Here is a 15,330-nt window from a genome sequence, read left to right as displayed (position 1 = left end):
CAGGAGTGATATGCAAAAAGTTTCAAACTAAACCAATTCAAGTTTAAAGTGGAAATACCTTGTTTCAAAATCAGAAGAAAGTTGTTTAAGATGAGAACATTTCAAACTTGAAATAAGATGCTTTTATTTTGAGACAATTGAAAATGGAAATGTGTTGCATACCGCTATCTGCTAAGCTTCCTAATACAAGATGTGACATCACTAAAAGAGAAAGGAAATGCAGGATGCAAAATATTCTTCAGGATTTTTGACAGCAATAAAGAAAATTTTTAGAGCTGCATTAATATATTCAAATGGAAAATTCAAATGGAAAAATATATAATAAAACATGAAATATTTTAAGCGTAACTTGTAAAAAAAACTATGGAATTTCTGAATTAAAAATGGAAAAGTAATAAAATATATTGTTTGACATTTACCTGTTTAAACATAGAATGCGTCCTTTTTCTTTGGAAAATTTTCCTCCTTATTTCAATAAAGTTGCAATAGCCAAGATCAGAATAACTATTCAGTTAGTTTTGTTCTACCTATTGAAAGGAAGGAGATTTGTATTTTAATATCTGGGATTATCAGCATCTTGTGGAAAATCTTACTGGAAGATAAAGCTCATTGTTTTTGATCAGTAATTATTTTGAAAATAAAATTAGATTTTATTTCAGACTGGTTTGTAATTAAATCCAACATCTGGAAATGGTAGAAAATTTATTTGGTACAGTGTTTGACATTGGCATCGAAATATCTGTTTCTATCCAGGTATCGAAATTTTGATCAGCCTCATCGATTCTATGTTGCTGATGTCTACACAGATCTTACACCATTGAGCAAATTTCCTTCACCAGAATATGAAACATTTGCTGAATATTATAAAACAAAGTACAACCTTGATCTGACCAATCTCAACCAGCCATTGCTGGATGTGGACCACACATCGTCAAGGTAAAGTCAACTATCAGAATTTACACATTTTTTCCCTTGTGGTAATTTATAAACATATGGCGTCAGGTTTCCATATAGATGGTAATTTTAGACACATTTAAAGTTACTTTTTTCAAAAAGAAATGTGTTCAGGGGACAATCCTGGACAAATGTATTTTCTTTAGGATTTTTCAGATCTGCTCTAAGTGAAGAAAGAAAAAGAGACATTCCCTCTCCCAAAGGCCTTTTACCTACATCATGAAACAATATATATATAGGTGGTTCTGATATCAAAGCTACTCTATCAGAGAAGGTTACAAACTTATTGGGGAGGGGCTGTGGTCCCCTTCCTTCATAGTCCCTAAACAGAAACATGTTTATGCTACCTTCTTTGGGGAGCACAATAAGTAGAAAATATTAAAATAGAATTAAAATAAAAGCTGAGTAAAGTCAAGGAGGCTGCAATTAGGTTTCCCTACCTAAATAACATGGTTCCTCTATTTACTTTTTCTCATCTCCTGAATAGAATTGATGCACAAATCAATGACTCAGAAAAAATATTAATTATATGGCTAGATTTTTTTCCTACAGAAAAAATGTCCATCTTTTTCAGTTTACGATATACATGAACAAAATTCAAAAGAAGCAAAAAAGGCCTACGAGGGACAAATCACATCCCTACTACTAAATCTTGTAAATCAAGTTTTTTTCTTTATTCCATCTTTCAAGATGGAATTTGAAATATTACAGTAAGCCTTTTAAAGAAAGCTGTTCATTTTGTTTTAGACTTAATCTTTTGACACCTCGGCATTTGAATCAGAAGGGGAAAGCTCTTCCGTTAAGCAGTGCAGAGAAACGGAAAGCCAAGTGGGAAAGTCTGCAAAATAAGCAGGTAATAGTATATTTTCTATTTTAGCGGGCTCAGCAGCACCTTGCTACCCTAAAATTTGTAAGATTTTAAAATGGAGCTTTGTCTTGTTTTCGTTAAAGATTTTGGTTCCAGAACTCTGCGCTATACATCCTATTCCAGCATCACTGTGGAGAAAAGCAGTTTGTCTCCCTAGTATCCTTTATCGTCTTCACTGCCTTTTGACAGCCGAGGAACTCAGATCTCAAACAGCTATTGATGCTGGTGTAGGAGTCAAGTCACTTCCTATGGATTTCAGGTATTAAATACATTATAGTTTATAGTTAACTATGTAGGAATACTAGTCTGGAGCTAAGCCAATTTAACATGTTTTCACATAGTTTCTAAGTTGTTCCCTAAATGCCCCATCAGAACTTTGTGTTTTTAAGCTTACAGAAAAGAGATGTTTACATTTTACTAGTATATTTTCCAAGAACTAAAATGAAGTCTAATGATTTACTTGCCGATTTTAACTTGGCTAAGAATAGATAATTTTTCACAGTACAAATTATTAAAATTATACCTACATAAATATTGCAGAACAGTGATAGAATATTCCTTGTTTATTACTTTTCTGAAATCAGTTCATTTTGTTCTCAGGTTTATAGTTGCTGCTAATATTATGAACAACATCCAGAATTCACTGAATACCATCTTTTAATTCTGTCAAACAGTTCTTAATTGATTTGGATTTTATGAGGGCTAAAAGCAATTTGCAAAGCAATATAGTTATAGTGCCATTGGAAAGGGATATATTGAAAATCAAGTATCAGCATTATAGACTAAGCCTTCTGTATTTGTATTGATTAGACATTTTTTAATTACATAATTTATTTTTCAGATATCCTAACCTGGACTTTGGATGGAAAAAATCGATTGATAGCAAATCCTTCATCTCTGCTCCTAATTCCTCTCTAGAAGAGAATGAAAATTATTGTAAGCACAGTGCAATTATAATCCCTGAAAATGCTGCACATCAAGGTGCTATTAAAACCCCCTCCACAGATAAGCATGACCAAATGTCTGTGAACTACAGAGCATTGATAGAGTCACCCAGCAAACTCCAAAAGGATGTCTCAGTAGAACTGGCAACAACTAACGGTGTTTCTTACAATAAAAAACTTGCCAACGGCAATTGTGACATACCTAACAGAGAGATTTGCCAAGAAAATCAGCTAAATTACTGCAGGCAAGAAATACCTGTACAATCAACTACCTCGTATCCTATTCAAAATTTATACAACAATGAGAACCAGCTCAAGTTCAGCAATGAATGTACTCTGAGTAATAAATACCTTGATGGAAATGCTAACAAATCTACCTCAGATGATTGTCCCAAAATGGCAGTGAGCACCAGTGCTTCAGAAGGTTGCAAGCCTTCAGAAGAAAGTATGGATTCTGTAACAAGCTCTTCCAGTGGTTATTCCTCAAGAACCCTTGGTCCAAACCCTGGTCTCATTCTTCAGGCATTGACTCTTTCAAATGCTAGTGATGGATTTAATCTGGAACGGCTTGAAATGCTTGGTGATTCATTTTTAAAACATGCCATCACTACATACTTGTTTTGCACTTATCCTGATGCTCATGAGGGACGCCTGTCATATATGAGAAGCAAAAAAGTGAGTAGTGTATCCATGATTTTCAACTCTGAGTTTGGGTTTGTGTACCAGCAAATCCAGTGACATGTAGCAGTGTTGTTGGAGTATGTACACATAGTTCCCACTGCCTTGTTCACTGACCACTGAAAGTTACAACAGTGCTGGAAAAATAGATCTACAACCAGTCCTCAAACTTGTGACCATCACAGTGTTCTTTTAATTGCATGTTTGTGATTCAGTCGCTTTGTTACCGGCACATATTGTGCCAATCACAGCTTCTTACTGTCATGGGATCGTCATATGCGACCTTCACAGCTGCTTCTGACAAGCAGTGGACAAGCTGGCAGGAAGTCGCAAGTCACAGTCACAAGATGTTGCGCTTAAGAAAATACAGTGATTTGTTTAATAACTGTAGCAGACATGCCATAACTCTGGCGAAGTCATATGAAGTTTCACTTAATGCCCTCATCACTTAGTGAAGGAATTGCCAGTCCCAATTGTGATCAGAAAGTGAGGATTATCTGTACTGACTTTGGTCTGTACTCTGTATGTTGTATGTGCTCGCAGAAGTAATTTGACTAACTGAAGACTAGCTTTATTTGCCTTTTTGTCACTTTGGAAACAATGGTATTATAATGTACAGGTACTCCTCACTTAATGACCATTAGTTCAATGACCAAAGTTACGACAAAGTTATGTGGTGCTAAATAAATGGTAGTTATGACTGATCCTTGAAGTTACATTAGTTGCAGTGGCCCCATGGTCACATGATCAAAATTCAAATATTTGGCAGCCTGCCCTATCTATAACGCTGCAGTGGCAGGGTTGGCCAAAGGGCAGAGATGGGAAGATCAGAGGGTGGGGAGAATTGAAGTTGACATAAGCATAGCAGGATGGCAGAGCTTCATATGCTGGAGGGGGCTTGCTGGACCCAGTTGGGGAGGAGGCAGTAGGATAAAGCTCGGAGTTTACACAGAGCAGAAGAAGCATGAGGTCCTCACCTAATGATGGCGTGGTTGTAACAACTGCAACAGGGACTACTGCTGCTAAGTGGTGTGGTCATTTAATGTTTCATCTAACAACTGCTTCACTTAGCCACAGAAATTCCAGTCCTAATTAGGGTTCTTAAGTGAGGGCTACCTATACTGAAGAGGGATGTGGTGGCTCAGTGGCTAAGATGCAGAGCTTGTCGATCAGAAAGGTTGGCTGTTCGGCATTTCAAATCCATAGTGCCACATAACGTGTTGTGTCTGCGGGCCCCGAACCTGGCTTCCTGGCAGAGAGTGACTCAGAGAGTGAGGGGGAAGAGCCGACAGGGCTTCCCTTTGCAGGACCTTCCTCTCTGGCTCCGCTCCAGGTTCCAGAGGCAGGCCAGGTAGAGGAGGAGGAGCTGACACGGCCTCTTTTCCCCGACCCCTCCTTCTCCCTGGCAACGCCCCAAGAGCCAGCTGAGGAGGATCAATCTTGGCTAGATGCAAGGCAGCGACGCCAAGGGACACCAAGGGAAACGTGCACAGCAAAGGAAAGGGAGGGGCCGGGCCAGGGAGTGCTGAGTCACGGAGCCACACCCCACAGGGTATAAAAGTGGGTGGAGCTGTCATTGGGCTTCTGATGGATAAAAACTGACTTTTGGAAACTTTGGCTGCTTTATTGCGAGACTAAGGAGTTGGCTTCTGGATTTCTGTTTATTTCTGAACTCTGGGTTGCTCCAGCAACGGACCGCAGTTGCACTGAAGAGATAGGAGGACTTGGTAGGCAATTGTAGGTTCGTTGCCAGAATTGATATCTATAGTAGGAATAAATTGCTGGCAAATATAGTCAGCTCGCATGTCTTTTGGGTTGTGGTTGAGGGGGACAGAACAACGAAGTGAGCTCCTGCTACTTGCCCCAGCTTCTCCCAACCTAGCAGTTTGAAAGCATGTAAAAATGCAAGTAGAAAAATAGGGACCACCTGGTGGGAAGGTAACAGCATTCCGTGCGCCTTTGGCATTTAGTCATGCCGGGCACATGACCACGGAATTGTCATCAGACAGCGCTGGCTCTTCAGCTTAGAAATGGAGATGAGAACCGCCCTCTAGAGTCAGGAACGACTAGCACGTATATGCGAAGGGAACCTTTGCCTTTGTCTTACCTATACTGAGCTTATCTGATGGATTTCAGCTGTGTTTCCAAAAGTTACAAATTTAATAGAGGCAGATTTTCCTATCTACCTTTGTAAAAGCATGCTTTGAATTTTTGAATTTTTTGTTTATGATAAACTTTTTTCCCCCTCAAAGGTCAGCAATTGTAACCTGTATCGTCTTGGAAAAAAGAAAGGGCTTCCTAGTCGCATGGTAGTGTCTATATTTGATCCTCCTGTGAACTGGCTTCCTCCTGGTTACATAGTAAACCAAGACAAGAGCAATGCAGACAAATGGGGAAAAGATGAAATGGTAAGTCCTTTGAAATATTACATGTCTCAGTTACAAATGTGCTGTTGCAAGCCAAACAAAAAGGCCCTTAAATAACAGTTTCCATAAAATATTGCCTGCTACTTTTTTATTTCTCTTAAAACAGCTTCTGTAATAAAAGTAGGATGAAACATATTGAAAGACTTATGAAAGAAAATGTTTTAAATAATAAAATGGAAATAAGCAAAAATAGTTGTGGTGAAAAAATTCCTTTGCCCTATCTTGAAAAGTTTTTTCCCTCCCTCTACCTGTAAGCATAGAGGAATCAATAATTCAGTATTGAAGGTGTGTAAGCTTCACCTATTTAGTTTTTATGAAAGACATAATGCGGTTTGTTTTTGAAGAGTTGAATCAGACACAAAATAGCAATTAGGAGCCTCGGTCTCATGACCACTAATTTCTATGTGATATTATATGAAAATGCAAATATTCTCTTCAGAAATAACTCAACTTGAATGCATATTAGTATTTTCAAATATTTGCTTCATGCAAGAATTATAATTGTGTGTTAAAACCTTATTTACCTGAAAGAATATGAATCTTATTTTAAGATAAGCCCTCCCCCCCCCCACACCATAAACAAGACAGTGCTTAAGTTCCTTGCTTTTTAAATTTAAGATTGCCAATTATAGTTGAAACACTGCTGGAAATTTATCTTCTCCCTAGCCATCCCATCTTATATTACAGATAAATTGTGATAAATAATGTTTAGTGTTTGTATAATCTCAAAGAACATTATGAAAAAAATTATTTACATCTCCAGCTTTCAACTATTAGCCAAAGAATTATTGGATATACAGAGATTTTTATTTATTTCCTTCTGTGTTGAATACAAACTTCCTTGATGTACTCTGTTTTTGGAGTCATAAATGAATAAAAATACGTTTCAAAGAAACACTACAGGCTATAGAACAAAATAGTTCTATATTGCAGAACTAGTTGAACATGGCACAATATTCACACAATCAAATTTGCTTTATCAATGCCTGAAGAAAAAAACCACATCTGTCTGAACCATATGCAAATTTTAAAAAATCTGAGCAGTTCATTTCAGATACCGGTAGCTTAAATGTCTTAAACATAATTTATTTTTTTCCTAACCATTATATTTAATTGTTCATCTATAATGTTTCAAAAATATTTATGAGCAGATAACCTAAAATAATATCATCTTCTCATCTGCATTATATCAGACTTCTTAATCATTTTTTGTGTATGTGTTTTCATTCAGTCATTTCTGAGGTGGATTTATACATATAAAAATTATACTGTTGATATCAGTGCAGTGTCTTGTGTAACAATTTTTGTTTCTATCAATCTACCTATATAAAAATGTAAAAAGGAATTTATGACTCCTTATTTTATCATGAAGTGTCCCAAAAAACAAGGATCAGAGTTAGCATAAGAAATACAGGTTGGCTTTTATGATGCTAATTTTTAGCTCTTCTCAGTATCGTTTTGTTTTGTTTTGTGACAAAATGCTTTTTCTTGAAGATCTATTTCATTCTGTATTATATTTCTGCAAATTTTAAGGTAGTATTTCCTTTCTTATGGAATATCCAAATGCAAGGAAAATTAATATATTTGATAGTATTGGAATCAGATGTCCTTTTAGTCCTAAAGTTCTTTAATATCGAATCCCAAATTACTGAGTTTGCAGCTGAAGCTGTAATTTAAGAAAATAATTCAGTGTTATTGTAATAAAGATTCTGTTTTTACTATTCCAGAATAGAACTGTATCTTAAGTTTTCTGATAGTTTACTATTTAACCACAGGTTGTTATATTGCCTTACAGAATCTGAATGTCTAAAATCACAACTTTGAACTAATATTTCCCTTGCTTTCTAGGGATATTTGTTGTAAAAATAAATGTAATGGAATCTTAAAATGCTTATTTATAGCTCTTTGATGCAGATTATTTTAGACCAAGTTCTGGATTCTTGTATTACTGTGAATTGCTTTACGGTATAATAAAGAATATTGTTTGCCAGAAAGCTTTATTGCCAGACTTCTCAGTGGACTAAAACCAAATGATACTGTTGTACTTACTTTTCCTTGAATTTCTCTGCAATAATTACAACAGAACACAGTGGTCTTTTATGTTTATAATTAGTATTTGTCCATTAAAAAGTGATGAGATTGATTAGAAGGAATTGTTTTCTGCATATCTATTTTCTGAGATTTATACTTTGACTACAAAACCACTAGAGGGCACAATAAAAATATTACAAAGTAATATTCTTGTACCATAAAATATTTAAAGGATTGCCTAAATTTATACAAAAAAGGGAAGTAATTAAAAATGAATTTGCTAGCAGCATTATTGACTAGCCTGAAAGCATCAATGGATAATTACCCTAATAAAATTTTGAAAGCAGCAGAATGCCCCAAAAACTATATTGTGACCAATTTTTAAAAAAGGAATTAATATTAAGTGAATTTAAAAGACAAAGTTAGCTGCTGATACCTAATTATTTAAGTTGAGTAAAAAATATAGAAGTCCAGAACTTTTTAAACCAAATAAATGCCTTCATATGAACAATGTAAATGTGCAAAATTATACACTTTTATATTTTTGGTTATTCATTTTATTTAGCATATTGTAAGGTTTCTGGTAATAATTTTGGAAAGAGTAGAAAGTCACGCTGCTGATACTTCAGCATTTCTAGACCATGGTCCATACTTGTGAACAGTTTTGGTTACCACACCACATAATTGATATTGTACAGCTGACAAAAATGAATAAAGAGAATCAAAATTATTAACCTTCTGTGAGATTGTATTCAAGGATTTTTAGTTAAAATTAAGAGGACTTCATTTTTATTAGTCTGGAGTAGAAAAAAATCCAATTAAGTTGAATGTAGAAGACTTGCGGTTGTATAAAAGAAATGCTTCCTCAGACTATAATACTATGCTAGGCGTTAAAAGGGAATTAGACAAATCAATGACTGCTTTGTACTTTATTTTAAGGGAAATAAAATCTAAAATCACAAATTCATAATGGTAACTAGCTGTAGTTTTTTTTAAGAATTGTAAATTTTCAGCTTCCTCATAAGTTTTCATTACCTAAAATTGTGGATGGAAAATGACAGTGGAGCACTGTAGGTACAGAGTTGTATTCATAGATGCATTGATAGAGCCTCCAGCTGAGCAGATAAGGTCTTATCTGGTACAGGGTAGTACTGGATTGCAAGCTAAATCTTTTCAAAGCTAGTTAGGAAAAGGACAAGAAAAATGTATGTTATATCCTCTGTTTGAATTCCTCATTTTTTATCTTGGATGATATACAAAGTTTCCTTTATTGTGGGGGGAGAGAAAATAGAGAAAAGAAACCAACAGTTTCTTTTGAAGGTAATTTCAATTTCTATGAGGTACCAGTCATAGAATGAAAAATATAGCCCAGCAAAAACAAACTGAAGTCTTCTTTCTCTGTAAATTTCCAAATCCAAAACCATGAATGTGGAGTTTGTTACTATTGCCCTCAAATCATTTTTTGGCCTTCTTTAGGTAGATAGCACCACAGACCACATATACTATGCCCTTTTTGTGTCTGTAGCTATTAAAGCATACTGAAAATTACTTAATTAACTCTTAAAACATTTGAATTACCAAAGTCTGATGAAATATTTTTGCATATTTGCAAGAACATAGAAATCTCAAATATTTTTAACCATTTTTATTTATTTATTTTGTACCCATATCTCCTTCTGGGATCTTGTGATGGTATCTGAAAAGGTTGCCATCTTAGAATTTAGGGAGTGTAAATAACTTGTAGGAGTCCAGTTCGATAATTAGATGTTTTGATATACAGGTAGTCTGCGACTTACAACAGTTCATTTAGTGACTGTTTGAAGTTACAATGGCACTGAGACGAGTGACTTATGACCATTTTTCACACTTATGACAATTGCAGCATCCCCATGGTCATGTAATTTACATTTGGATGCTTGACAGCTGACTCATGTTTATGACCGTTTCAATGTCCAGGAGTCATGTGATCCCCTTTTTTGACCTTCTGACAAGCAAAATCAGTAGGAAAGTCAATTCATTTAACAACTGTGTTACTAATTTCACAGCTACAGTGATTCACTTAAATGTGGCAAGAAAGGTCGTAAAATGAGGCAAAATTCACTTAACAAATTTCTCACTTAGCAACATAAATTTTGGGCTCAAAATTGTGGTTGTAAGTCAAGGACTACCTGTATAGTACTTTTTTTCTTGTCTTTATCTTCATCCAGCTAAAACTCTCATCAGTTTAGAGTTATTCTTCCCCAAAGTTGGGAATTAGAAATGGGACAAAAATGAGCATAGCTTATACCCTAATGATTCCCAAATCAAAATACCCAGGATATTTTAGATTTTAAAAACATGGATAAAATTATGGAACTTAACAGCAAACCGTGCAGCAAGATTATGTGGGAGAAATGTTTCTTCCAAGACCTACCTTCTTAGAGGAATCAGAACCACTGCCCAAGAATATTTCTATTGATTGACAACACATTTAATGCATTTAAATTTTATCTATAGCTATTTTACATGAAGTTACAAAATTATTGCAAAATTTTTAACATGAAGGGTTTTTTTTTCTACTTTTAGACAAAAGAGGGCTTACTGTCTAATGGAAAACATGATTATGATGATGACGACGATGACGATGACTTAATGTGGCGAGTACCCAAGGAAGAAACTGAGTTTGAAGATGACTTTTTGGAATATGATCAGGAGCATATCAAATTTATTGACAATATGTTAATGGGTTCTGGAGCATTTGTGAAGAAAATATCACTGTCTCCGTTTTCACCTGCTGATAGCAGTTACGAATGGAAAGCACCCAAAAAATCATCTTTGACTAATGTTCAATTTTCATCAGATTTTGATGATTTTGACTATAGCTCATGGGATGCAATGTGCTACTTAGATCCTAGCAAAGCTGTTGAAGAGGATGATTTTGTTGTAGGTTTCTGGAATCCATCAGAGGAAAACTGTGGTATTGATGCTGGAAAACAATCTATCTCATATGATTTGCATACAGAACAATGCATTGCTGACAAAAGCATTGCAGACTGTGTAGAAGCCCTTTTGGGATGTTATCTGACCAGCTGTGGGGAAAGAGCTGCCCAGCTTTTCCTTTGTTCATTGGGTCTGAAAGTGCTTCCAGTTATTAAAAAAACCGAGTGGGACAATGTTCTGTACTCTTACAGAGACCATTTTAATAGCCAACAGAAGCATTCTTCAGCAAACTGCATTTCTGTCTCTTTAGCTAATCAAGAATCTTCTCACTATAAAGACTTGGTATACGGCTGTTTAAAGATTCCTCCAAGATGTATGTTTGATCATCCAGATGCTGAGACAACTTTAAATCATCTTATATCAGGCTTTGAAAACTTCGAGAAAAAGATTAACTACAGTTTTAAGAACAAGGCTTATCTACTTCAGGCATTTACTCATGCCTCGTATCATTACAACACCATTACTGGTGAGTCACAAAATATTTCCTTTTCTCTAAGCTTGTGTACTTGAAAGAATGGAAATCATTTGCGAGAGGTGTTAATTGTATTTTATTGTTATATAATTCTCTTATCCCTCAATCCTTATTTATCAAGATTGTTACCAGCGGTTAGAATTTCTGGGAGATGCAATTTTGGACTACCTCATAACTAAGCACCTTTACGAAGACCCACGACAGCATTCACCAGGAGTCCTAACAGACCTGAGATCGGCTCTTGTTAATAACACCATCTTTGCCTCACTGGCTGTAAAATATGACTACCACAAATATTTCAAAGCTGTTTCTCCTGAGCTGTTTCATGTTATTGATGATTTTGTACAGTTTCAAATGGAAAAGAATGAAATGCAAGGAATGGATTCTGAGGTTAGTAGCAAAAATGCTAGTAATTTTAATGTTGAGTATCATTTAAAATATATGGATTCGTGCATAGGACATGTAAAATAGCAACAATGGAATAGATAACCTTCTGTAATTCAAAGGTGCCATTTGTAATATATATTTACAAATTACATGAATATGTGTTCAAATAAATCATACATAAATCCACAGATCATAAAAACAGATAATATTTCACTTGTATGCATATGGCTACAAATAACCCCTTGTAAAAAATAAAACAGAAATTTCACTTCCCAGGCAACAGAAAGCTACTCTCTTTAGTACAAGGCATGAGAACTCTGAGGCTTGGATTCTACCCATGAGAAGAAGGCAAATTTGCTAAAATATTTGCTTTCCTTCTCCACTGCTGCTGCTGCTTCTGCTTCCTATCTTAACGTGTCTCACCTAGCAGTTTTCTTAGTAATGATGCTGGTAGTGCCACTGCCAAAACTCTTGTTCCCACAGAACTCCCTACTTCTGTGCAAGTAGCCAAGTAAACCAGTTTTATTACAGTCAAACAAACTAGGATACAATCCACTTGTGTTTTTAATATAAACTATTGGGGAACTCTTTCTGATGACTTTTAGCTCCGAAGATCTGAAGAAGATGAAGAAAAAGAAGAAGATATAGAAGTACCAAAGGCTATGGGAGATATATTTGAGTCCCTTGCTGGTGCAATTTACATGGATAGTGAAATGTCTCTGGAAATGGTTTGGCAAGTGTACTATCCAATGATGAGGCCATTAATAGGTAATGTAATTGTTTTCAGAAAAAAAGATTCTGCTTATTATTTTGATCAGGAAGATTACAATTTTCTATATATTTTATTATAGAAAAATTCTCTGCAAATGTGCCCCGTTCGCCAGTAAGAGAGCTGTTGGAAATGGAGCCAGAGACAGCCAAATTTAGGTAAGAATTCCCATCTTCCATATCTATTTAAACCCATATAATAATTTTATGCTGATTTGTATGAGAGAGAGTGGGGGGGTTAACGTGAGTTTTTTCCTATGTATCAGATAACAGTTTATATTATAACTAACTAACAATTACATATATGGTCCATGATTTTACTTGGTTATTGTCAGGTGCAAATAACCAGAAACAGAAGTTGAGTTCAAAGTCCAAAATGTATTTTGTTGTTCTTAGTCGCAAAGTCGTATCTGACCCATCACAACCCCTTGGACAATGTTCCTACAGGACTTCCTGTCCTCTTATCATCCCCCTGAGTCCATTTAAGCTCATACCTACTGCTTCAGTGACTCCATCCAGCCACCACATTCTCCATCTAGCCACCACATTCACCATCCAGTCACCACCCTTCTTCTTTTGTCCTCAATCGTTCCCAACATTAGGTTCTTCTCCAGTGAGTCCTTGCTTCTCATTAGGTGGCCAAAGTATTTGCATTTCATCTTTAGGGTCTGGCCTTCTAAATTACATGCTAGCTATACACAAGACTATGCTCTACTAATGATCAAACTAGCAAACTAGTGCTAGATAAAAGTCAACAGAATTCATGGGGGGGGGCGGCTTTTGGTATCTTGTGGGAGCATAGCAACTCCAAACCAATTACATGTTGGACCCTGCCTTCAAGCTCTGCCAGATCATCTCCTACAGTTATCATATTTTTGCTAAGACTGAATAGATATATCTGTATTTACCAGGACTGTTAAATATTCTCTTGAGTTGAACTCCTGGTATTGTTATTCTTCTACTGCTATTCTTTGGAATTAATTTCATGTTTACTATTTTCATTGTAATTTGATTTTTTGTTTTTGTTCTAATTTCTACTCATGTAGTCCTGCCGAAAGAACTTATGATGGAAAGGTTAGAGTAACTGTGGAAGTTGTAGGAAAGGGGAAGTTCAAAGGTGTTGGAAGAAGCTATCGGATTGCCAAATCAGCAGCAGCAAGAAGAGCTCTACGAAGCCTCAAAGCAAATCAACCTCAGGTTCCGAATAGCTGAGACATCTTCTTAAAAAACAAATATACCATAAAGAGAAAATTTTAAAATATATATATGTGTTGAGAGGAAAAAACTGAAGACAGTAATTAAAGTTGATAATAAAGTAGTTAACAACATTAACATGTATACATAATTTTGGAACTAATTGTAGTTATAAGGGTTGGTTTTTTTTTGCGCAAACACAATCTTGTCTCCTTTCCTCACTTCTGCTTTGTTTAATCACAAGAGTGCTTTAATATTTAGCAAATGTTCAAATCAATTGTCAGGTCCTTTGGTTTACTTTTCCACTACAGTACAGGTTTGCTTTGCTTAGCTTAAAGGCCAGGGAGCCATGTCTCTTGTGAGATAAATATCTGTATCTCTACTTCTATCTAGAAATATGGATATATCTTGAAATTCCTTTAATCTGTGCACTAGTGCCAGTTACAAAGCAGTTATAAACTGTACTGGATAATATGGTGTAAAAATAAGTGTGCCAGTATTGTCCTTGTTCTTTCCATGTCATCTTTGCATTAAGATGGCATTCCCAATCATTATTGCACTTATTTGTTATGGACAGGTTTTTAATTGAAATGTCTTGCATTCAATAGAATTTTAAATTGATGCCACATAGTCTTGCATTAAAGGTTCTTGCCTTAAAAATACATACACCCTCAAAATTAGAAAATTTTCAGTTTTTTTATCTCTTTGGAACAAACTGTATTATATTCCCTCCACTTTTAGAATGCATTTTGCAATGATAAATCTCTGTATTTACAGTACTTGTTAGTTTAGCTGTGACTTAACTTATTACGCAAGTAATAGAATTGTATTCATATATACGTAGTGAGGTTATTTTTAACATTTCAAAGGAAATTATTAGTACAGAGTTTATTTGATATTGCAAAGGAAATGTTTCTTCTTAATTTACATTGTTAAGAAACCAAGAGTCTAGACTGAGCAGTGTCCATTACTCTTGTAGAACTTCCTTTCACTTCAAGGGGCTTATGCAGGAGATTTTCTTGGTGGATTACTGCCATGGTTTACTGGAACTTAGTAATGATAATTGCACAGTGTGAACTGTTGCTTTTTTTAAAAAGAAATAAGAACCTTTGACATATCGCTCCTAAAATATGCTGCAGTTTTTTTATTGGATACCTATTTAACAAATAGAGCACCTTTACACCTTTAAAAGCAATTTCCACATAATTCTTACTGTACTTTTCAGAGTTGCATGCATATTTCACCTACCAAAGCTGTGCTGTTAAAATGCCATGGAAGTTGTTGTGTGAGAGAAACTGCCATACTTTTGATACATCTGTGACTTAGGTTCTTTAATGTAGAGTGACTAGCTTATTATTGTTGTTTAAGTTGATATGAAATTGTAAATTGTTAGGCTATGCCTCAATTTCTTTATACATTTGTAGGCACCCTTCACTTAAATACCTCAGTTCTTTGTTCTTTTTATGTCTTTTTTCTCCTTTTTTGCATGCATCGTTTTTTGTTTGTTTGTTTTTGGTGCTATGTGTATGTATTATGCTTGAAATTTTAATTTTTGCACTGTAACTATAATACCTCTTAATTTACCTTTATAAAAAGCTGTGGGTCATCTTGCACTCCCACCAATATCAA

The 15,330-nt window shown here is 35.3% G+C and overlaps 1 protein-coding gene across 2 annotated transcripts in view; it reads left to right on the top strand.

Annotated features, from left to right (window-relative positions):
- DICER1 (dicer 1, ribonuclease III) overlaps window positions 1-14,820 on the top strand; it is a 41,272-nt gene extending 26,452 nt beyond the window's left edge. Inside the window, exons 17-26 of one of the 2 annotated variants that reach the window (XM_058162623.1) lie at window positions 754-936; window positions 1,702-1,807; window positions 1,906-2,081; window positions 2,664-3,441; window positions 5,697-5,852; window positions 10,467-11,346; window positions 11,474-11,742; window positions 12,345-12,507; window positions 12,591-12,666; window positions 13,554-14,820. In XM_058162623.1, coding sequence (XP_058018606.1) covers window positions 754-936; window positions 1,702-1,807; window positions 1,906-2,081; window positions 2,664-3,441; window positions 5,697-5,852; window positions 10,467-11,346; window positions 11,474-11,742; window positions 12,345-12,507; window positions 12,591-12,666; window positions 13,554-13,719 — 2,953 coding nt within the window. In that variant the 3' untranslated portion in view covers window positions 13,720-14,820. The remainder of the gene's footprint in view (window positions 1-753; window positions 937-1,701; window positions 1,808-1,905; window positions 2,082-2,663; window positions 3,442-5,696; window positions 5,853-10,466; window positions 11,347-11,473; window positions 11,743-12,344; window positions 12,508-12,590; window positions 12,667-13,553) is intronic. The other variant, XM_058162624.1, reaches the window with a different exon arrangement.
- Window positions 14,821-15,330: the final 510 nt, after the last annotated feature.

The sequence above is a fragment of the Ahaetulla prasina genome, chromosome 1 (genome assembly GCF_028640845.1).
Source record: "Ahaetulla prasina isolate Xishuangbanna chromosome 1, ASM2864084v1, whole genome shotgun sequence".
NCBI lineage: Eukaryota > Metazoa > Chordata > Lepidosauria > Squamata > Colubridae > Ahaetulla > Ahaetulla prasina.
Note: the sequence above shows the minus strand (reverse complement) of the source record. Positions and strands in the feature narration are given on the sequence as shown.